At 39.1% G+C, this 25,935-nt stretch overlaps 1 protein-coding gene and 1 pseudogene across 1 annotated transcript; both read left to right on the top strand.

Annotated features, from left to right (window-relative positions):
• Positions 1-10,561: 10,561 nt before the first annotated feature.
• LOC142446475 (olfactory receptor 5AR1-like) lies at positions 10,562-11,500 on the top strand. Its single transcript, XM_075548225.1, has one exon. The coding sequence runs from the start codon at positions 10,562-10,564 to the stop codon at positions 11,498-11,500; it is 939 nt and encodes a 312-aa protein (XP_075404340.1).
• Positions 11,501-16,586: 5,086 nt separating this feature from the next.
• On the top strand, positions 16,587-17,558 carry LOC142446474 (olfactory receptor-like protein OLF1; annotated as a pseudogene).
• The last annotated feature ends 8,377 nt before the right edge of the window (positions 17,559-25,935 follow it).

Raw genomic sequence — 25,935 nt, 5'->3', positions numbered from 1 at the left:
ACTTTAATACACTCAAGACAATAGGAATGGAAGGGAAATTCCTCAAGAAAATACAAGCTATATATAAAAACCCAGCAGTCAATGTGGTAGTAAATGGAATAAAGACAAACACAATCCCACTGCAAAAGGGGACCAGACAAAGATTCCTCTTGCCCCCACTCTTATTTAACAATGTACTGGAGGGCCTACCTGAGAATATAAGGCAAAGAAAAGACACAAAAGATAGTCGTCTGGAGAAGGAAAGGTAAAACTATCATTATTCGCAGATGATATGACTGTGTATATGGAATATCCTAAAAGTTCCACAAAGGGAGTTCTGGTAGTAATAGAGGAATATGGCTGAATAGCAGGTTCGAAGATCAACAAACAGAAGTATATTGGACTGCTATACACATTGCACAAGACCACGGAAGAGGGGATCAAAAAGGTAGTTCACTTCACAATAGTCAAGCACAAATTGAAATATCTAGGGATATACCTGATTTAAAGAGCAAAAGGTTTGTAGAAGCAAAAATGCAGAACACTATTAAAAGAAACCAAGAGTGACCTCAACAAGTGGAGAATATCCCAAGCTTGTGGATTGGAAGACTCAGTGTAGTAAAGATAACAGCTCTACCCAAGGCACTATAAAATTTTAATACACTCCTGATACAAATACCACTGTCTTTCTTCAAAGAATTGGGGAAAAAACTTATCAAGTTCATATGGAGAGGGAAGAAGTCCAAAAGTAACAGAGAATTCCTTAAGAGGAAGGACATAGTTGCGGGGCTTGATTTACCAGACTTTACAAAATACACAGTCAGAGTGGTCAAAGAAGTTTGGTATTGGTATAATGACAGATACTCAGACCAATGGTCAGAAATAAAATTATCAGCATACAGAAAACTGATCTTTGATTAGGGCCTCCAAAATTTTCAACGGGAAACTGATGCCCTTTTCAACAAGTGGTGATGGAAAAAATGGGTACTAACCTGCAGAAAAATGAAGCGAAACCCTTATCTCACTCCATACACAAGAATAAGCTCAAGGTTGATCACGGACCTTGAGGTAAAACCCTAAACTATTAGATATCAATGAGCAAATTGGGACAAACCTGAGAATGTTGGTGAAGGGAATGCATAGGCTATCTGAAATAGAGCAAAACACAAGAATCAAGAACAGCACCTCCAATATCCCTAATGAACATTGATGCAAAAATCTAAATCCACAAGTGGTATATACTGAACATAAAACACCTGTGTACATTGAAAGAATTCACCAAGTGAGAAATAAGATAGCCCATGACTGGGAAATCATGTTTAGAAATGGGACATCAGACAGAGGCCTTATTACTAAAATCTACATAACTTTGTTATCCTGCAATAAGAAAAGAACATTGGGACCGATGGTTCTCAGTGAACACAGGAGAGGGAAGGTTGAGGAAGAGGAGGGAGTGCCATGAAACCCAGGGACAAAAGAAGAATAAGTGATCACAAATGATGCCAAGGAGGGCAAGGATGTTTGAGGTACTTTGATAAAGAGCAATGAGGCTTAAAGGAATTACCAAAACCTGAATGAAGGCCAAATGTGTTAGTGGGGCAGAAAGAAAGTAAAAGGAAATACATGAAAGAATTGGGAGGCAAAGGACATTTATATAGGTCCAAATACAGACATGCATATAAGTAAATACATTTATATATAATGACAGAGGAATATATCTATGTACATCTATTTATTTATAAAGTATTACAGCAGCAGATGGACATTGGGTCTCCACTCAAGTACTCCCTCAATGCAAGAACAATTTGTTTTACTAACTGGACATTATGATGTTCACCTTCCCTGATACAATCGCTGAAGACAAAATGGATGCATAAGCAAATGTGAAGAAAGCTATTTGTGCCTGGCTATCAAAAAATGTAGCATCTGGGGTCTTAAAGATGGGAAAATAAACAAGCAGTCAGCTAGCTGAGAAGCAAAAAAGCCCACATGGAAGAAGCACACCAGCCTGTGTGATTATGAAGTCTTGCTGGGATCAGGTATCAGGCATCAAAGAATCAAAACAAAACAAGCAAACAAAAATCATATCAAAGGGAAGAGGTGAGTGACAGAGTGGAGACCAGAAACCCATCAGTAGTCATTGGGCCGTCATTGTCAGAAGGGCCACAAGGGGGTGATGAGCCACTCAGGGTGCAGTATAGCACCAATGAAACACACAACTTTCCTTTAGTAGTTCTTTAATGTTTCCTCCCTCCCCCGCACTATCAAATTCCCCCCACCAATTCTATCTTACAAATCTGACTAGACCAGCACTTGGATACTGGTGCAGAAAGGAGCTCACAACACAGGGAATCCAGAGCAGATAAACCCCTCACAACAAATAAGGGGAGCAATGATACTAGGAGGGTAAGGGCAGGGGAACCAATCACAATAAACAACTTATGTTCTCCCTCCCAGAGGGATGGACAACAGAAATGTGGGTGAAAGGAGACAGTGGTCAGTATAAGACATGTGAATTTAAAAAATTGGTAATTTATAAATTATGAAAGGGACGTAGAGGAGGGAGAGTGGGGGAGGGAGGGGAAATTAGGAGCTGATATCAAGGACTCAATGAGAAAGAAAATGTTATAAAAACGATGATGCCAACAAATGTACAAATGTGCTTGACGTAATGGATCTATGTGTGGATTGTGATAATGGAAAGATGTCCCAATAAAATAAAAACTTTTTTTAAAATTCAGAGCATATTGATAATGGGAGATCTTAAAGCAATAGTCTTTCACAAAAATTATAGAAGCAAAGCCAGTTTAAATTGTGTTAAGAATCATTTGAGCTTACTAGTTTGACTGAATAGAAGGAATTGAGGTCAAACTCTTAGAGTTTTGCATTTACCACAAGTGCAATCTGGTAATAATCAGATTATGGCTAATATAAAAATGGAAATAAATTGCAGAAAAATTATCAATAAACAAAAACTAAACTACTGTCATTGCCCACTGAGGGTATTGGCAAAGTACATGAACAAAATTTCTTAAGGCCAGAGATCCCAATGGTCAATTAACATAGGAGAAAATGTTCCTGATCCTTAGCCATAAGAGAAATACAAATTAATATAATTAAGTGATACCACCTAACACCATACAAGTCACCAATTCAAAATATCAGAAAGAAACAAGTGTTGAAGGGACTGTGTTGACATAGGAACTCCCATCCACTGCTGGCGGACCTGTAAGTATGGACAGCCATTATAGAAATAGATTTGGCAATATTTAAAATCGATTTATAATGAGCTCCCTTATGATCCAACAATCCCCCCACTGGACATATACCCAGAGGAGGCAAGAAACAAACCACGGCCAGACATCTGTGCTCCAATGTTTATTGCGGCACAGTTCACAATCCCAAGGAGTTGGAAACAGCCCAAATTTCAATCAATGGGTGAATGGGGTAAAAAACTGTGGTACATATGTTCAGTGCAGTACTATGCATCCCTAAAAAGCAGTGGTGATGCAAGAAGTACATTGCCACATGGGAAGAATTGGAGGAAATTATGTCAAGCACAGCAACCTAAACATAAACGGACAAGCACAACATGAGTCCCTTGAAGTATGCTTAACAATGCAAAGGGGCATAAGGGAAAAGCTACTACATATATACATTCCTAGGGTGAGGTCCAGGCATTATCGCAGGGACCAGATCCAATCCAGAGATACATATAGCAGCCAACTAAAAAAGGGGAAGAGAAAGAAACAAAGGAAAAACAAAGATATGGGTAGCAGGGGAACAGGGCCATACCCTACCCAAGGGGAGGGTATTGTTTATATCTCCACAGTAGAGTGAAAGAGGGACCAGACTTGAATCCGGTTTGCCAATGCCAGCATGAAGCAGCGAAGCAATAGAGAGGTCTGCGGGGCCAGCCACAATCCCAAGAATGTAGACAACCTGCTCTCCTCAAAAAATGCACTTCAGAAGACAGCACTAAAGTTACAGCTCAAGGAGAGGGAAGCGTGTGATCAGAGAACCCAGGAGCAAATGAAGAGGGAAGGAGCAAGAATGGAACACATCCTGGCCCACCAAACCCTGAGGTAGATGTTCCTGGTCAGAGCAGCCAATGCACATTGAGGGCCATAGAGCTGGCCCAGCAGGAAACACAACATCCCTCAATGACCAATAGTGCTACTAGGGACATCACTGGAAACACAGTGCAGGAATCGTGTCCAAACTGACCACACCACACAGTAAGGGCATGCAACAGAGCAGCAAAGGGAGCAAATCAATGAAGTCCTGGAAAAATACCAAAAAATGGACTTTGAGGTCAGGGAGTTGCACCTCATCAGACTCAACCCGAAAACACTCCTAAAGGTCAACAAACAGACCTAGAACCCTTTATAAAGTTTTAGTTTTTATCATTGTTTTGTTGTTGTTTTATTTTGTCTTGTTTTTATGCTTATTATTGTCCGTGCATGCCTATTTAGATAAGAGAGACAGGACAAGTAATCTGGAATAGAAAACAAAAGGACTTATCGTTCTGAAGGGAGATGGGAGAGGGGCAGGGAGGGGAAAAGAAGTAGGATGTCAAAAAACCCAGGACAGGGGAAGATAAAGTGATCTAAAATTGATGAGTAGAGAGCATAGGATAAGTAGTGGGGCTTGATCAAGTGCAGTGTAGCCGAATGAAGGCCGAACATGATAGTGGGACAAGTTCAAAGAAAAAGGAAAATAGAGGAAAGAAATAAGAAGCAAAGAATATTTATAGAGTTATAAATACAAGCATGTATATATGTAAATATATTTATATATAATGATAGGGATATAGTTCTATGTACATATATTTATATTTTAAGTATTAAGGTAGCAGAAGGACATTGGTCCTCTATTCAAGTGCTCCCTCATCAAAAGAACACTTTGCTCTAATAACCCAACATTCTGTAATGCTCACCTTCCTTACAGGATCTCAGATGACAAAATGGGTACGTAAGCAGATGTGGTGATAAAAGTTGATGGTACCTAGCTATCAAAAGACATAGTACCTGCGGTCTTAAAGGCTTGAAGATAAACAAGCATCCATATAGCTGAGAAGCAATAAAGTCCACACAGAAGAAGCACACAAACCTGTGTGATCATGAGATATCTATGGGATCAGATATCAGCATCAAAGACCCACCCAGAACCAAAAATCATATCAATGTGAATGTGGGGGAGTGCGGAGTAGAGACCCAAAGCCCTTCTGTAGACAATTGGGCAGCCCCTTAAGAGTCACAATGAAGAGACTAGCCAGGTAGAGTGCTGTATAGCACAAATGAAATATTAACCTCTCCTCTAGTTCTTTAATGCTTCCTCCCCGCACTATCATGACCTCAATTTACCTTATAAATCCAGTTAAACCAGAACATGTATACTAGCATGGATAAGAGATGTAAACACAAGGAATCCAGGACAGATAAACCCCTCATGACCAATAATGAGAATAGAGATACCAGGAGGGTAAGGATAAGGTGGGGTAAGAAAGGGGCAACCGATCACAATGATCTGCATATAACCACTTCTCAGGGGGATTGACAACAGAAAAGTGGGTGAATGGAGATGGCAGTCATTGTAAGATATGAAAATAACAATAATTTATAAAATATCAAGTTTTCATGATGGAGAGAGGGTGGGGAAGGGAGGGGGAAATGAGCTGATAACAAGAGTTCAAGTAGAAAGAAATGTTTTGAAAATGATGATGCCAACACATGTACAAATGTGCTTGACACATGGATGGATGTATGGATTGTGATAAGAGCTGTAAGAGCCCCCAATAAAATTATTTTTTGAAAAATCAATCATGTGATTTTACTATAGAATTATATGGTATTTTAAAAGCTCCCAATAAAATTATTTAAAAAATATTAACAGTCAAGTATTTGAGTTAGTATAAATCTAAACACCACTGCAACTTATATTAAAACATTAAATTGAGAGCAGTTTAGTAATCTCTTACAGTGAATGACTTAGCTGTTGGAGTTTATCAAGTCTCCTTATAGCTACTGATGGTTACTTAAAAAAAACTTGAGGCAATCAAGTATAAATAATGAAGGTGCTTGTGTTCTGTTTAAACTATATGGGCTATACTTTGCTTATTTCTTCAAAAATTTAAACAAAAACTATATGGTATGTGTTATATCATCCACCATACTGTCTACTTTTTCAGTTACTGAGTTCTATATTTCATTGCAATGGCCAAATAGAATTCACAGATAAGCCTCAAATCATAGAATTTATTTTAAAAGTTAATAGGTTACAATGCAGTGAGAAATACACAGGATACAGATGTTCAGTCAAGACATGTTACTAAGTTCCTTCCAGGATTCTAATAAATGTTCAAAGGTCCTGGCTCTACACAGTAAGCCTCATTTTAAAGGTATTCAGTTCAAGCTCCCCGGGTCAGCAAGCCTAGCACCCCTAATCACTTGACCAGAGGCACTTCACACCAGAAGCTAACCTCCAAGCCCAAAACATTCAGCTTCGGGGCTGGGAAGTCCACCACGTTGTCGCACGTTTTGACACCTCTCAAATATGTGTTCCTTTGAACAGTTGCATAAAACTGGACGGTCATTACAGAAGAATAGACTAAGTATCAACACACATCAATAAAAACTAATACAATAATATATTTTAATAATACTTACCATGTATACTCGAATATAAACCGACCTGAGTATAAATCGAAGTACCTAATTATTACCTGGGAAACCAGAAGAACTGATTGACTTCATTCTAAGCCTAGGGTGGGAAATGCAGGATGTGAATTAACACAGAGACCAGAGGGGAGAGACAGAGCCCAGCCACAGACACATCCTTACCAGTTGAGCCAATCACTACGGGTGCTTCTGGGAATTGGAGTCATCCACATCATAGGATGGCTCTGATTGGTTAGACATTAGTAAACAAACATTCAAAGCCCTGCAGTGTCCGCTGGGCTTTGAATGAACAGTAGAGGAACAGACATCACTCACAAGATGTTACACCTCGCTGGGGTACCACTGACCCGTGTATAAGCCGAACCCCAGTTATCCAGCACATTTTTTTGTGCTGAAAAACTCGGATTATACACGAGTATATACAGTAATTACATATAAATTATGTTTATTCTGAAGCAGACTCCACATCTTTCCTCTGTGTTAAATCAGAACTACTGGCTATTCAGCTAACAATTAAGCTTGTCAGTATCTGCCCTTCCACCAGTTTTTCATTTTTATTAGAAGAAAAATGAAAAAGGTCTCTGGTAGACTATACAAAAGATCATGACAATGATTAGGTGGTGAAATTTTACCTAATGTTTTTCTATCTTTCAACAAATTTTTATTGTGTACATGTGCTTAAAGGAAGTGTGCTGGTGTATGTGTGGGGGGTGTTTTTGGAGTGAGTTGGTGTGTGCATATTTCTCATGTATATTATAAAATTAAAACATAATGCTTACATAAGATGCAGTATACATAAAACAATAATCACTTTCCCAGTTGATTGGAAGTTATTTAAATATATTTTTAATGTAAGTGTAATATTATATTGGACATTACAGTACAGAAGATTAAAGTAATCATGGGAAAAAGTTAGGGTTCATTTAGGCAGTCACCCTACCTGTGTGCAACAGCAGATGATTAGCCATGTAAATATGCAAGTCATTTACTCCCACAAGACAATCTGTAGAACCCCTGGGGATCACCCACGGGGATAGCTATAAAACCTGTGTCATCAGGAGAAAACAGTGAACGTCTACAGACAGAACTGCACCAAGAAATAAGTCACGAATTTGGGATCAGGTGCTAGTATTTTGGTGGTGGTGTTTGCTTGGTAGTTTTTATCGGGTTTTTATATTATTTCCTTTTCCTGTTTCCACTTAAATTATTTTGTGAAACCAAAGAAGAGTAGGTCTCTTCATATAAGCGTTAATTTTAGCTAAATATATTAACACCCATAGTTAACAAAGCATACAATAAAATGCAAATAGTAGTTGAGATTGTCAGAAATATTTTATGATTATTACTACATTTAGTCTCTGAATTAACTTTAATATCATTTTTAAATGTACTCATACCAGAAAGAAAAAATATTAAAAATGTGTCTCCAGGGAGAGAAATCTAAATGAGTTCAAGCCAAGGTTTTTTAGTATTGTACTTTATACAAAGATCACTATTACCGACATGACTCTGTTCCTCTCCCTGACCTCTCTTTCTCTCTCTTTTTAAATCTACCTTCATTTCATCTTCATTACACCGTCACCGAGTAGAAGGTGCATGCATCGAAGGATATATGCTGCAGCGGGTTTCTGTGAAACCTAATATTTGGACCTCAGTTCAAATGGTCTTCCAAGTTTCACACCCTCCTTTTTATACAGACTGAGTAGATTTCAAAAATGTTCTCGGGAAACAGAAATGGAGCACTATAATTTCTGGAAATTAGGATGGGGAGCATAAAGCAGACATGAGTGTAAGATTATGGAGTTGTTCAGACATGTGAGTATAGTTATAACAAGTATTCTGCTGTTGAATAAAGCCCATTTTTGTCGTCTAGTGCAGCGGGTCCATGTAGTAAACCATCACCTTTGTCTTTCTTCTCTATCTCCTGTACCTCCAGGATACCTAAAAATGTACACAAAATCTTCTTCACAACCTCACTGAATAACAAACTTGAACAGAGGGGAGCATGATTATTCCTTGATGTGTTTCTATGTGACTATTATGTCAAAGCCTATGGCTCATGGAGACACTTCCATCTTGATTTGGGGAACTACCACCCGTTTACCTCTGGCAGGTCCTGAATCACAGTCTATCCCCATCCGTGTGGCAATGGGATGCAATCTTGCTTATTGTGTTAATGGGGTCATATTGGAAATGTTTTAGCCAAGAAAATAGTATTCTCTAAAATCTGTAATGACCTGGAAAGCATAAAATATTATATTCACTACCTGCACTTCTCATTTAACCATGATTTTGCTTCTGTATTACAGGGTCCAGCTGCAAAACTGGGGAGGAAAGAAGTTTATAGCATACAAAGTGGATTGCCTGGAACTACTAATTGTAAGAGTCATGAACTTGACCTTTAATATTATCAAAGATTAATCTACAAGACAAAAATAAGTATTATGATAAGATTTATCACAATACTGCATAGATGCATGTGAAAATAACATGACAATTCTGAAGTAAATGCACAGATAATTCTCTAAAACAAAACAAACCTGATACTGTGAGTCCATCTGGCTTATGGGCCCGAACATACTATAAGTTGAATTATGTTGCACAGCTTTAACTTGGATGTAACTTTGTGAAAATAGGTTGCTAGGCTTGTCTACCATAGTGCTAAGCTCTTAGGTTATTAGTGTTCAAACCATTGTGCTGCCCAAGGACCTTGCAAATTCTGTAATAAATATGTAGCTATGAAATTTGGAGCCAGATGATACTTTCCCTCAGGAAGGGAACACAGAAAATTCGGGTGTTCTAGAAAAATGTGCTGACAAATTAGATGGTACCCAGCTATCAGATGCTGTTGCAGTTGGGGTCTTAGAGGGTAGCCTCCAAACAAACAGCCATCTAAGTGAGATGTCAACTAGTCCAGGTGGAAGAAGGACACCAGCCTTAGACATCAAAGGATTATAAATCTAGTAACTCAAAGACGAATATGGAATAGTATCAGAGGCCAAATTTTGAGAATATGGTTTACAGAATGCTATAGATGATAGTGGGAGCTGAAGATAGATTTTTGGGAATTATATTGGAAATAAGCTTCCATTGATCTCCTCTATCCATAATTGAGGGATGGGAGAAAAGTGGTTAGTAAACAGTGTGCCTTACAGAGATGAGTACAGAAGACCAAGGAGATAAACATGACTTGAACTGTTAAAATTTGCCACTTGATCCCCCGTCTGATGCTGCCAGGCCTGATGTGGTCTTCAACATTTTCTGTATTTTTGTTGTGTTTTGTTTTTGGTTGTTCATATTAGGGATTACTTCAGAGGTGTTATGACATTACGGGTAACACTCTAGAAATTGTGTTATAGACCTATTTGTTTTTTTGGTAAATGGAATCCAGGATTGGTCAACCTATGGGGACAGTTAGCAGAATAGGGGTTTTGTTGGTGGTTGTGGTTGTGGTGGTGGTGTCGTTGAATACAGTGGCGGTGGAGGGTGGGGTAAAAGGGAAACTATGTCAAATAGTGTAACAAGGCAAAGAATATTTACAAACTGCTTGTGATAGCAATTGTAAAATACTGCTAGATGTAATTGAACTATGAAATGATATGGTATATGTATTAGTTCCCAATAACATAAGTTAAAACAAAGAAAGAGAAAAGAAAATGGAGCTATAAAAATCTAAAATGTAATTGACGTAATAATTTTATAGGTTTTCTCTACTGTCAAAATCTTCCCAGTTGAATCAATTCCATTCAAGCAACCCTAGCATTCTTTCTTTACTTATTTTTAATTATTAAAAACAAAAGTTAAAAAGGACCTGCAGATAAACCATGAGGACAGTAAGCAGATGCTAATTTTTCTCTTCCCTTTCCCTCCTTCCAGATCTAGGAATTTCCTGGATCTAAGCAATGGCTGCTGAGAACCACACATTGTTTACCGACTTCATATTCTCAGGGGTTTCTGCCAGAAAAGATGTGCAGCAGGGGCTCTTTGTGCTGTTTCTCCTGGTGTATGGCATCACTGTGATCGCAAATCTAGGGATGATGCTACTGATCAAGGTGGACCCTAGACTTCATACGCCCATGTACTACTTCCTGAGCAACCTGTCCTTCTGTGATGTTTGCTACTCCTCCACTGTCTCTCCCAAGATGCTGGCTGATTTCTTATCTGAACGAAAGAGGATTCCTTATAACATGTGTGCCATCCAGATGTACTTTTTCGGGGCATTAGCTGATGTGGATTGCCTCTTGTTGGCTGCTATGGCCTATGACCGTTATGTAGCTATTTGCAATCCACTCCTTTATACAATTGCCATGTCTGGGGGGGTCTGTACCCGGCTAGTGGCTGGTGCTTACATTGTAGGGTTGGTGGATTCGGCAATCCACACATGCTGCACATTTCGCCTTTCATTCTGCAAGTCCAATGTTATCAATCATTTTTTCTGTGACCTCCCACCCTTACTAGCCCTCTCTTGCTCAGATACATCTATTAATGAGATTGTGTTGTTCACTTTTAGTAGCTGTATTTTGGGATGCAGCATTTTAACGGTCCTCCTCTCCTATAGCTATATTATAACAACCATTCTTAGAATGAACTCCGCTGAGGGGAGACGCAAAGCCTTTTCGACATGTGCCTCACACTTAACCGCAGTGGCTATATTCCATGGTACTCTCTTATTCATGTATTTAAGACCAAGCTCGAGCTATTCAATGGACACGGACAAAATGGCGTCTGTGTTCTACACAGTTGTGATCCCTATGTTAAACCCACTCATCTACAGCCTGAGAAATAAGGATGTGAAAGGTGCCGTCAAAAAAACAGTGAGCACAAAATTATGTTCTGGATAAACATATACACTGTCACATTAAAAATATATAGATGTATTTAAAACTTCTTAATAGCTAAAGGTCTTTGACAAAGTGCCTGCAGTTTGCTCAATACAGTCTTTGTGGATAGTTTCCTGTGTGTGTTGTTGGTTTCTTTGGGCCTCCATGGATGTTGTCATGTTCCATGCCCTCAAGTTGGTTCTCACTCCTAGGGATCCTGTGCACAACATGAGAAAACCCTGCCCGGGTCTGCACAACCATCCTCACTGTGGCTCTGGTCTTGCCCGTTGTAACAGACTCTGTATCAGCACATTGGGTAAAGGGCTTCCTGTTTTTTTGCTGACCCTCTCCTTTGCCAGACATTATGTCCTTCTCCAAGGGTGGTCTCTCCTAAGATCATATCCAGTGTGTGAAACAAAGCCTCCTCATCCTGTCTTATAAGGTCTAATTCAGTCTGTACATCCTCCAAGACAGATCAATTGAGTATATGGAGCCATAATTCATCTTAATATCCCCACACCTCCTTGACACCAATTTTCCAATCATGGTCCTTACAGTTGTCTGACCATCAAGCCAAGCCATTAGCCACAGCCCATGAGTCAATATACAGTCTCACATCTGGCCATTTTTCCTTATATGCAAACTGAACGGCCAGGTACACTGCTCGACCTTCTGCCCATTGGGAAGATTGCCCTTCACCACTGTCCTTTAGGGAGATCCCAGAAAGGGACTGTAGTGATGCTGCTGACCACTTATGAGATGCACTTGCATATCGTTCAGAGCCATCCGTAAAGCAAGCATGACCTTTTTGGTACTTAGTTAAAGTATGGTAAGGAACTCCCCAGGAGGCCATGGGTGCAGACTGGGAGAAAGGAGGCAATGTGACAGGAGTGGAGACTGTGGGCATTTGGGTCAATTCTTCATGCAACTTACTTGTCCCTTCAGGTCCTGCTTTGGCATGATCTCGAATATACCACTTCCATTTAACAATGGAGCGTTGTTGCGCATGTCCAACTTTATGATTCTGTGGGCCAAACAATACCTACTTCATGATAGGTAGTTCAGGCCTCATGGTGCCTTGGTGACCCATGGTGAGGTGTTCCATCTCTACCAAGGCCCAGTATCAGACCAACAGCTGTTTTTCAAAGGGGGAGAAGATGTCTGCAGAGGATGGCAGGACTTTACTCCAAAATCCCAATATTCTATGCTGTGATTCACCAATAGGGGTCTGCCAAAGACTCCACACTGCATCTTTATCTACAATTGACAGCTCTAGCACCACTGGGTCAGCTGGATCAGTCCCAGTGGCAAAGCAGCTTGCACGGCAGCCTGAACTTGTTGAAAAGGCTTTTCTTTCTCTGGACTCCACTCAAAAGTAGAGGCTTATCATGACACTTGATAAATAGGTCAAAGTAGAACACCCAAGTGAGGGATATGTTGCCTCCAAAATCTGAAGAGGCCTACTAGATGTTGTTACTCTTTGTTAGTCCTTGGGGGTACTAAATGTAATAGCTTATCCTTCACATTAACAGGAATATCTCGATATACCCAACACCACTGGACCCCTAGAAATTTTACTGAGGTGGAGGGTACCTGAGTCTTTGTTGGGTCAATTTCCCAACCTCTTGTATGCAGTTATCATACCAATGAATCTAGAGTCTTTGATACATCCTCCTTAGTGGGTCCAATCAGCATAATGTGATCAATATAATGGACCAGTGTGATATTCTGTGGAATAGGCAGGTGGTAAAGATCCCTTCAGACTAAATTATGACACAGGGCAGAAGAGTTTATGTACCCCTGGTTGAGAGTTGTGAAAGTATATTGTTGCCCTTGCCAGGTGGAGGCAAACTGCTTCTGGTGGTACTTTGAGACTGGTATTGAGAAGAAGGCATTAGTCAGGTCAATAGCTGCATACTAAGTACCAGAAGAAGTATTAATTTGCTCAAACAATGAAATCACATCTGGACCAGCACCTGCAATTGGAGTTACCACCGGGTTAAGTTTATGATATTCCACTGTCATTCTCCTGGATCCATTTGTCTTCCTTACAGGCAAAATAGGTGACTTAAATGGGGATGAAGTAGGAATCACCAACCCTGTATCTTTCACATCTTTGGTGGTGGCACTGATCTCTGCAATCCCTCCAGGAATGCGGTACTGCTCTTGGTTACTCTTTTCCTAGGCAATGGCAATTCTAATGGTGTCCACTTGGCCATTCCTACCGTGATAGCCCTTATTCCATATTTCAAGGATCCAATTTGGGGGTTCTACCAGTTACTAAGTATGTCTATTCCAATGATGCATTCCGGAACTGGGGAAACAACCACAGGATGGGTTCAGGTACCCACTGGACCCACAGCGAAGTGTAACTGAGCTTAAACTCCATTAATAACTTGACCTCCATAAGCCCCCACTCTGACTGGTTGACCTTCGAAACACTTTGGGTCTCCTGGAATTAGTGGTTCTGAGCCAGTGTCCAGTAATTCCCAAAAAGATTGATTATTTCACTCTTGTGAAAGGCCGCAGGTCCCTTTTGGGAAGACTAGAAGAAAGACTAATAGTATAGACCTTCAATGATGTAGCAGGAACCTCCTTCAAAGGGACCCGGTCTCCCCCTCATTCAAGGGATTGTGGATCTGTAAACTGGCTCAGGTCTGGGAATTTATTGAGCGATCGTGATTGTCTATCTGCTGTTCACCTGCTCTACCATTCTTCCGCCTGTGTAGATCACGTAAATATTTAGTACATTCCCCATCTATTTCATTCCTAGGGACACCTTGGCTAAGTAGCAAATGCCATAATTCCACAGGAGACAGCTTTCTTTGATTACTATTGAAACCTTGTTGTCTATTATAACCATGCCCACCCTGCCTCTGTTGACTCAGTGCTGACACCTGGCCTCTACCATCACGGGGACCAATCAGCCCCATTGTGGGCAAATGTTGGAATTTCCTTAGGGTAGTGCCCGCCGTTAATCCTGGTGCACATAAAATAGCAATTACAGAAGTTTAAGAGATGCTGGGGCCCACTTCACAAACTAGTTCCTTATGGTTGTGGTAAAGGGTATGTCCTCAGAACACCCCCTTTTTGGGTCTATGGGAATATCCTGATAGATCTATTCCAACATACCAATTTCTCTAAGATTTGGATGCCTTCCTCTACAATGTACCAAAGTAAGTCAGTACTTCAAGTTGGTCTAATCTAGGGCATCTGGCAGTCCATGCTTCATCGAACCAGCCAAATAAAGAATTTGATCCTCTTAGCCTCTCTCACAGAGACATGAAAGAAGAGTCTGTGCTTAGGCATCCCATATCCAGAAACTCAGACTGGTCTAATATTACATTTCGTGCACCAGTATCCCGCACTCTTAGTAACCATTCGCAGGGATATTCCCCAGGCTTCTGCTTGTACATATTTGAAAACTCCAGCGGATCTTTATGAGTATAGCACGCTTCTTCCTGGGTAATTATCTCAACCTCACCTTTAGGAACTTTCTGAGACTTAATTTTAGTGACAGGTCTAGTGGAAATAATGGATGATGAGGGTGCTTCCTTGGTGCTCTCAGCAATATCTTGTAAGGCATCTCCCTCAGGCAATACTGCTGATGCATGCCCACCTGGCATATCAACTTGTATAGTTTGGCTAATCTGCTCAGGTGTTTCTAAGGGCTCAATATCCTCCTCTTCTGGATCATCAGCCCATATGTTACCATCCCATGTTTCAGGGTCCCAACTTTTCCCAGTTAATGCCCTAACTTTGGTTTCAGATACTGCTCTAGATCTGCAATTCAGCTGCCATTGTAATTCAGACACTCATATAATGAGACTCGACTTGGTTGGCAGAGATGTCAATTCTTTTACTAGAGGAGAGAAGGCTCTCCTTTGTGGCACAGATGGAAGTTTTCAAATCCATTAGTCTGCACCTGATGCATGCTTTTGAGGCTCTGAGATCACCCCTCTCCTTCATCACACTTTCCATTGTAAGAAGGACCAGCCAACCAGCTTCCCTGTACTTGTCGTCCTTAAAAAACTCCAGAAAAAATATCAAACACACAATCACTCAGAGCCTCAGAGCCTTTAACCAGCACCTCATGTATCAGTGGTGCTACTTCAGGTATTACCTTTGCTATTTGACACCATGAATTAGTACGAGTAGCAGATGTGTCCATGCTTTGAGGTGTTGAAGTAGCATTATTAGTGCTGTTAAAACTAATCAAGTTGGAGAGCCAATTTAAGAAACTCATATTTATTATTGTATTTCTGTAGAAGCACTACTGGTATCAAAATGTGTTAGACAGGGTTCTCTAGAAAGACAAAACCAGATTGCTAGTAAATTTATATATATATATATATATATTTCTCAGTTTTCTCCTGAGAACCATCTGGTGGTGTCAAACTGCTTATCTTATGGATAGCAGCCTGACTCAAAATCACTATGCCATCAGAGTTCCTGTGACTCATCATCGACTCATTGGCAATGAGTTTATTTTGTTTGTTTTAATGGAAAAAAATTAGTTTGGGGAACCCCCCAGGAGCAGGTCTACTCTCTCCTATGGGGTCTATGAGTCAGAATGGATTTAATAGTAGGAAGTTTGATGTGTGGGTTTGAACTTCTTGAAAGAAAAAAAAAATGATGTCATAATTTTCCTCATTGCAAGTTGCATTATACAGATCAGTATATGTTTCATAAATATATATATTTATCAATGTTTCCACTTTCTTTATAGCATCTTCAATCCATCCAATTATCCATTTAATCCTCTATGCCAGCTATAGAGCTACATTCAGGATGCAAAAATGTAAGTAAACTCAGACATCAATATGTATTCAGTCAAGTATGCAATGAAAGAAAAATTCATGATTCAAACAAATGAAATAAAACTAGCAAACATAAAATTTAATAATGACTGAATTCTGAAATGTATCTCTGAAATTTTATATTTTAAGGGGAGTTTGGATTTTGATTTTCTTATTGGATAACTTGTTGGTTTGTTTGCTGAAACAATAAAAATAACCTTGTAATCATATCTAATTGTATCACATTTTCATTATTATAGTAGTTTAGGAAATTAGGATTCTCATAAAAGGAAGGTAAAACATATAATATGGGACTGATAGAAGGAAGCTACAACTTGGTGACTGAGTTTATACTACTAGGTTTTCCAGCTTGCCCTGAATTACAGATTGGCCTGTTCCTTGTGTTTCTGCTATTATATGGTATGATTCTCATGGGGAACACTGACTTCATGATGTTAATCAGGTAGATCCCCATCTCCAAACCCCGATGTATTTTTTTCTTAGCAACCTTCCCTTTGTAGACCATTGCTATTCCTCAGTCATTTGTTCCCAAAATGCTGACCAATTTCCTCTCAGAGAACAAATCAATTTCTTATTATGGCTATGCCCTGCAGTTCTATTTTTCCGGTATTTTTGCAGACACTGATTCCTTTATCTTGGCTGCCATGGCATATGACCGCTATGTGGCCATCTGTAACCCTTTGCTCTATACAGTGGTGATGTCCCGGGCCATCTGTGTATGATTGATTGTCTTATCCTACATTGGTGGCAACATGAGCTCCCGGGTACACACATCCTTTGCTTTCATTCTGAAATATTGTGACAAAAATGTGACTAATCACTTTTTCTGTGACCTCCCTCCACTTCTTAAGCTCTCATGCACAGACACCTCAGTCAATGAGTGGCTTCTCTCCACATACGGCAGCTCCGTGGAAATCATCTGTTTCATCATCATCATCATCATCATCATCATCATCATCATCATCATCTCCTACTATTTCATTCTTCTCTCCATCTAAAGGATTCTCTCTTCCAGTGGCCGGAAAAAAACCTTCTCCACCTGTGCCTCTCACCTGACTTCAGTGGCCATCTATCAGGGGACGCTGCTGTTTATTTACTCGCGTCCCAGCTCCCTGTATTCTCCCAACACTGACAAAATCATCTCAGTGTTCTACACCATTATCACCCCAGTGCTGAACCCTCTGATTTGTAGTTTGAGAAGCAAAGATATGAAAGGTGCAGCGAAGAAAGCTCTAAAATCAAGGACAGCAGCCTCGTAAAATATTTAGCTCCAGGGACTCACCACACTCCCCAGTTTCCAACTGCAATGGGGTGTCTGCAAATCGCTTTCCAGCACTCAGATGAGGTTCCTCAACAGGGCTCTACTGAACAGTCAGTTAACTTTCTCTTATACACAATCAAATTGCCGCAATGTGCAAGCCCATATCCCAAAGGATCAGAAATACCACTCAATAATAGAATGGTGTTTAAATGTCTCTAGTTTGGTGTTTTTGCAAAAATGCAGCCTTTATGGTAAATACCTCTGATCATTGTGTATATGTGAGGTTGCACAATATTTATTATACACAGATAGATTACTGAATGATAGAGGAGCCAGATTGCTTTGGTTTATATGCCAGCTCTGCCCCTGACTAGGTCACAGCTCTTTAAGCAAGCTCAATCTTCTTAATATGTGAAATGGAGAGAATAGAACACCATTGATTGTTGAATGATGAAGTGAGTTAATACTCACCCATATGATCTACATTAAAGCTCTGAGTTATGCACTTTAAAGAGATAAATTTTACAGTGCATGAATCATACAGCTCAATATAAAAATAAGAAGTAAAAAGTTGCCATTGAAAACTAGTACCATTTCTAAGTCATCAAGTGAATGAGAATGTTTCAAAGGTTGAACATCTTTATGGATGCAGGCAGTTTCACCTTCTCCCACTCTGTAACTGGTGGGTTTGAAGCAGGCAAATTTTAGCTTAGCTGTCCAGTGCTTAAAGCCGACAACATGATTAATCCTGACTCTCAGTACAAAGGCATACAAATAATTATTTTGAAAATAATTTAATGAAAGAACACTTGCAAGCTATATGATAACTCGCATGGTTCTTCTCAATTTTTATGTAGGAAAATCCTTGAATATGGGTTGTTTCATAAGAAGGGACATGAATATGTGCTAAGAAGATCTTATCAGAATCAAGGACAACTTTAAGTTTGCAACAAATATACTAACATAAATTCCTTCCATGAGAAGATCTGAGGGTGGAGTGGGTGACCCCATTAGACCTCTAACTGCAAAGTCAACCACTGGAAATCACCACCAGCTCTGCAGGAGAAACATGAGAGTTTCCACACTCCCACAATGTTTTGGAGGTTGTTATACTGTGTCCTTTAAAGGTTGTGATGAGTCTGAACTGACTCAGTATCAGTAACTTTATCTAAGTATCAGTAACAGTATCAGTATCAGTAACTTTATCTCTAAGATTTTCTTGTTTTCACTGCAACATGCCCTCGATTTAAGCATTTCAAATTACTAGGAAAGGCCAGGGGTGGGGATCATGAGATTCCGTTGATTTCCAGAATGACAATATATACATGTGTAATATGCCAAAAGTCAAATTCAATCATCCTATTGGTCACTATAAAGATACACAATTATAATGCTGAAATCTAATTCTAATTTGGATATTTGAAGTCCATTCAATAAAGCATTTGAGTTCAATAAAGAAATGCTAAAATGGTATAAGCTGATCTGTCAAATGTGTAAGATCCCTGTGCCACATTGATGTAAAGCGGCACTGTTGAGTATGTCTTGGACAACTCACTGCAAGTTGGGCTTTAAACCAAGCAGCCACTCCATGGAAGAAAGATGCGGCTATCTGCTTCCAGAACTATTTCTCTTGCTCCAAGTCTTTGCTGTCACATTGATTCCAACTCATAGTGACTCTATAGGACAGGGTAGATGAGCTTGAGTGGTGGTGCTGGTGAATGATATTGAAAGTACCATGGCCTGCCAAATGGGCCAACAAAACTGTCTTGGAAGAAGGATTGTCAGAGGGATCCTGAGAGACAAGGATGGAAAAACTACGTCTCACATACTTTGGCATGTTATCCGGAAAGATCACTCACTGGAGAAAGGGATCATGCTTGGTAAAGTGGGGAGCAGCAATATCGAGGAAGGCCCTTGATGAGATGTGCTGGCACAGTGGCTGCAACAATGGGTTGAAATGAAGTAACAATTGTGAGGATGACGCCGAACTAGACAGTGTTTCATTCAGTTGTGCATAGATCAATATGAGTTGAAACCAACTTGATGTTACCTAAGAACAACAATCTTATGACAGAAAATAAAGTGGGAGAAAATATTAAGCCTTGATGAGAGGGGACCAGTCAGCTGTCTCATACATTAGTGAGATATTTACTACTTAGGCAACAGTTTGACAGCACTTCCTAAATCTGAGGGGCACGTCCTATTCCAAGAAATGTTTTAAATGTTTTTTTTTTTACCAGAAAGAAGTGCATATATCCACCAAAAGACATGTTCAAGATTGTTCACAGCCACGGGTAATTGGTAAAAGAATGCAAATGCTATCAACAGTAAAATCACTAAACAATTCATCATATATTTGATAAAAATAAGTATTCAGCAAGTGCATGGAACACAAAAAAATGTCTCTTGAGGAAAACCAGGATATAATTTAAAAATCTACTCAGTATGGATTTTTTTAAAAACAAAGAAACTATCATAAAGAAAGTTAGGAAAATACTTACCCCTAACGGTAATGGGTCGGTTATTCAGGTAGCAGTACTTGATGGTTCACTACTCACTGGACCCAGAAAACCCACAAAGCCATTCAAATAAAGAGCTTTGAATCCTTCGATCCATCTAAACAACACCCCTGACACTGCCCAGATCGTCCAGTGTCACATATCGAGGAAAGCCACCAAGTACTTGAAAGATGTCACTTTGCAGAGGCAGTGTGTGCCCTTCCGACATTACAATTGTGTCGGGCATAAGTGGGCCCAGGCCGAACAGTGCGGTTGGACCCTGGATCGGATATTTTGCAGCACAAGCTCAAAATGCAGAGTCATAGTGAACTAAAGGGTTTGGATGTGGGGTCTCTGGTCATTGAGCACATCCAGGTGAGCAAGGCAGTTACAGAACCATGGTCTGCCCACACGTGAGCTGCCCCTGCCACACTGCAACATTGCAATGATCTTCATGAAGAGGAGCAAATTGTTCCTAAACCTGAAGAGGAGGTTGCACTGAAGGAACAAACATCCAGAAAGACGCCGAAGAAGCAAAAACTATGGTTCGGCAGTAAATTAAGTTTAAAATTAAAGTTAAAACCAGGAAAAAACCAAAAAAGGAGGGTCTGGGGATTCTGTTAGTATTCTGTTTCTTTGAATGGGTACAGCTTTAAAAGGTGCTTTTATTTTGTGAAAATCCTTGGAGCTATACATGTATTACTGGACATTCTCTTCAAGTACATTGTGCACCAAAAGGCTTTTATGTAACCAGTCTATTCCAATCTGCATGTAAGAAAGATCATAAGGTTATTTGAATAAATTTTTGTTTTCCATCATGCTTTATAGACATACTCTTGCAAAATCAAAGCTTCAACACTTATCATTCCAGTAAATAATAATTCTTTTATTGATAAATTGATATCTTATTAGAAGACTTAAGGTATAATGATTCCTGAATTTAGTCCATAATAAGCTATATCTGAAGTCAGGAGAGTTATTTTTTGAAAGAAGATGGTTTATAAGTAGATGGCATCCTATAGAGCAGTATGTCGGCTCTATCAGTAACATTAGGACAGCTCTTTAGATACATTTTCTTTTTTTTTCATTCTAAGTTTTTTTTTTAACATTTTATTAGGGGCTCATACAACTCTTATCACAATCCATACATATACATACATCAATTGTATAAAGCACATCCATACATTCTTTGCCCTAATCATTTTCTTTTATTTTCTCCTCTTTTCTTTTAAGAAAAGAATAGATACATTTTCACACATATAATCCTCCCATGGGATCTTATTTTCCACCTTAAGTCATTTTTCCCAATGATTTAAGTATTCCATATTTAATTGAATGTAATCTATTTGAAATTTAATTAGCCTATCCGATGTCTAATAAAACATATTCCTGGAAGCTCCCATTTTCATGGACAAGGTGGAGAGGATATTGGACTCCATGTTCTGGCAGGACAGTCATATTGTGGTTGGAAAACTCTGGATCTTGCCAGATGAATCGATATCCCATCAGAGAGGAAATCACTTGAGAGGAAAATTAGTTAGGAAAGAAATCAGAAGAAGATGACCAAGAACGATTATACTCTCTCCAAATGAGCTCCTGGGAAGTAGATAGTGGCAGTGAAGCACCCGAGGAACACAAAGACATCAACCTCTGGAGATTCTCAGGTGGGCAATTATGAGCAGGTAGTTTGTGAATGCTTTGCCTCAACAATATCCCTCTTGGGAACATATTTGCTATTTCAGTATTGGAATCATCACATAAAAGTGAAAATGAGTCATTCACAATCATTAAAGGATATCAACTAAGCAACACTTTGGCAAACATCAAGAATGATTTATTTTAATGAGTGTAACCTAATTTGAGAACATGGTTTATAGATACAGTTGGGAAAGGCTGCTTCTGGCTACTGCCAGTGAAAGTTCAGAAGAAACAGAAAATTATTCACTATTTGAATAGATACACTCGTTGAAGCCTCTTAAATCTTAATCTCTGTGCCTGAAAACTTTGCAATGATTTCCTGACCAGCTTTTAGAATTAATATACTTTGGAGGTGCATAATTATAAAACATTGGCATAAAATATTAATTGATGGTAAATATTTAATAAATATGGAACCATGTACCTAGCAGTATCATGTAACAATTAAAAATTATAAAATATGATTCAGAATATGCCACTGTCCTGAGCTTTCTACAGGGTTGCCCTCTCACATACCTCAGCTGATACCACTTTACCTCATTTTCGATGTTGTCCCTAAAGGTGTGCAAAATGGAAGCCCTGAGGACTGCACACTTTATTGACCAGGATTTTATTGGGGAGTTTTCCTTATTTTCTATGATCTCCCTGAAATAGTGAACCACAGCAGCCCACAGCGGACTGAAGTTAATAATGTTCGAGTGTTCACCTCAGTAGCTAACGCAGGTGATTGTAAAATCCTGCAGCAATGTTTTCCCTTTCTTTATTCACTCCCCTTTAAAAGCATGATTGGAATCCTGCCTTGGTTTCAACGTGAGGGTTAGATGATCTCTAAGTTCTCTCTGATCTCTATGAATCTGTAGATAACTATTTTTATAAATTTGTCTTTGAGAAAAATAAAACAAAATACTTCTGATGTTCCAAAAGAGTAGTAGTGAAAATATTTTTAAAGGCAGGATTGTCACTGCATTGCAGTCAGGAACCAATTGAAGAAAGTGCTTTCTAGTTAAATAAACTTCATGTCCATGACACTCCAAATGGTTGTTTATCAACTCTGGTTCTCACTTGACATGTATATATGTGGATATTATAGTGACAGTTCAGAATGAAAAACATAATATGCTAATTACATAATATATGGTGATGAATTGATACATGAAAACACCTGTCCTCTGAGTGAGAATGCAATAATAGACTCTCATAATCTATCCTTGTGCCCCTCAGAGTCCATTAATTAATGAAAAAGCATTCAAAACACACATGTATAAAAAAAAGAGGTGAGAGAGATTTTTACGATTCAGAAGAAAGTGATGACATGATTTGGCTACAGGTCTTAATAAAGAAGTCTTATCCAGCAAGCCAAGTGGACAGAGAAGAGTTTAGGGAGGGTGACATGATTATGTGGCTTGGAGAATTAAAAGACTACAAACATCAAGTGTGCAATATGTCACAATTTTCAGATTGCCACAGTGGATGCAACCACAGGCCATAACACATAACACATAGCAACAATGGTGTTGCTGGTGTGACACTGAGCAATATTTCTTTATACATAGGGTCACTGTGAGTTAGAACACGCTGGATGGCACCTAACAACAACATCCATGAATAATAGCATACGGGAGTTATTTTGATGGGTTATTTAACAATTCTCTTTGCAAAAAATATAAATAAGATGGGAATGAAGGGGCCCGGGCTGGCAGAGAGGAGATCCAAAGAAAATTGGACATCCCTTACAGGAGGGTCACAAGGAAGAAATGGGCTAGCCAAGGTGCAGTATAGCACCTACAAAACACTTAATTTTCCTCTAGATTTATAATGCGTCCTCCTTCCACCACTATCATGACCACAGTTCTACCATACAAATCTGGCTAGACAAGAGCATGTACACTGGTTCAGATAAGTGCTCTGGGCACAGGGAATCCAGGACAGAAAAACCCATCAGGAACAATAATGGGAGTAGGCATAACAGGAGAGTATGTGGAAGGTGGGAGGAGAAAGGGGGTACTGATGGCAATGGTGAAGTTATAACCACTCCCTCACAACTCCAAAGGGATGAGCAACAGAAACGTGGTTGAAGGGAGACAGCAGTCACTTTAACATAGGAAAATAATAATAATTTATAAATTATCTAGGGTTCATGAGGAAGGGATGGTGGGAGAGTAAGGGAAAAATGATGGTTGATATCACGGGCTCAAATAGAAAGAAAATATTTTGAAAAAGATGATGGCAACATATGTCCATATTTGCTTGACACAATGGATATATGAATTGTGTTAAGAGATTAAAAAGTTCACAATAATTTGAACTATATATATACACATATATGAAAACATTTTCCAATTAAATCTTTTTCATACACATTTCAATTACACCAACTGCCTTACTTCTGTTGTACGCACATCACTACTAACTGATGTCCAAAGGTTATTTTGAAAAAATAAATAGTATTCACTGCAATGTTTCCTGCAGCATTTCCCACGGTAGTTAAAAGGAAAGAAGGAAATATTCAGCAGTCATGTCTTAATGACTGTATGAAGAAGATATGTTATATATAAGCAATGGAATACCAAATAGACAAAAATAATTGACATGAAATTCACAAATAATATAAATAAATGGAGCAAATACATCACAAGAGCTGTGCAATCATGCCTCAATCAGTTTTGGAACATTTTCTTCATTCTTTCATCCATTTTATTATCAGCTCCTGTAACTCGTACCTCCACTGTCATAACCTCAAGGTATTGCTTATCTAGTACCTGTCTCATTAAGTTTATCTAAAGTACAAAGTGGTAAAATGTTCAGTTTAAACCAGATAGTACCTGTAGTAGTCCACTTTTCAATTCACCCTTTCTGTGGACAAGACTGATGACATAGTATGATGGACTTCAGTGGATATCTAATTCACATAGATATTTTGCAAATGGATTTGGGACATTCAACATTAATGTAATTTATTTATGTAGGCATTCAATTTAAGCTCTAATACCTTTCTCCTTCTGATCTTGACTTTTACCCTTTAATATCCTTGGATCACCTCAGCTGGTATGCTTTTTCCCTGTGGGCTTTTTCTTTGTGACCTCAATTAGATGGTCAAGTGTTAAAGACAAACCTTTAAAACCATAGAAGCTGTTGGAGAAAGGAAGTTCTGATGCAGGCCAAAACACAGATGAAAGATGAAAAAATATACTGAGAAAATAAATCAGACTCAAAGAGCAAATACTGTATGGTTGTATTTACACGAAATAGGAAAATATATAGAAACCAAAGGTCATTAATAGTTATCATTAGTGTGAGGACAGGGAAAAGAAAGACTATTTGGTGAGAGGACATTACGTTTAGGTTAAAAGTGGGAAAATGATTTGGGAAAGGTTAGATATAATTTCTGCACATTTTGAAGAATGCAATCAATTTTATGGAATTGTATATATAAATTATTAACAAAACATTGTATGAGATATGGTCAATTCATATTGCTCTTCTAACTATTTCAGAAGCCCAGGTGGAGCAGTGGTTACGCATTGGACATGCACAACAACGAGGCCTTCTTGGGTGTGAAGATGAGCATCGCTGCTCCTATAAAGAGTTCCAGACTCAGGAACCCACTGGGGAGGTTCTACCCTAATAAACAGCTCCCTAAGCATTGGAACCAAGGCAATGGCATTTGGATTTTGAGACTGAGCCTTTATTCCTATGTGATGTGTTATAATTCTGGCTATGATCCCATTTTTCGAAGCATCTTCTACTATAAAAATGGATAGGATTTGGTGGCATTAACACCTGACTTTAGCAAAGGATGTGAACCAAGCACACATTTTTGTTTCCTTTGGGGCATCTTTCAGGCTACTTTACCACAGGATGTGACTCCAGCCTTTGTTTTCCTTTGGAGTGTAGTCTGCAAAAAGTCAAAATCCATACTTCTATTTCTTGACTGAGGCTTGATAGAAGCAAGCAGACCCACTTTTACTTTTACATATTTTCCATTTCTGGCTCTAGAACTTGCACATGGCTCACCTCTACCTGACATTTGTATGGGGGACTGAACAGCACCCACAACCATATGAGACATTTCCTTAAGGATTCATTGGGATGTTGCCAAGAACCCCAGAACCTAAGGCAATGAGGGACTATACTCAAGGGAGAAGTTGGGGAAAATGTAGCAAAATAGCATCTTGGAAG

The sequence above is a fragment of the Tenrec ecaudatus genome, chromosome 4 (genome assembly GCF_050624435.1).
Source record: "Tenrec ecaudatus isolate mTenEca1 chromosome 4, mTenEca1.hap1, whole genome shotgun sequence".
NCBI classification, from domain to species: domain Eukaryota; kingdom Metazoa; phylum Chordata; class Mammalia; order Afrosoricida; family Tenrecidae; genus Tenrec; species Tenrec ecaudatus.
This window is presented reverse-complemented; position numbering and strand designations above follow the sequence as displayed.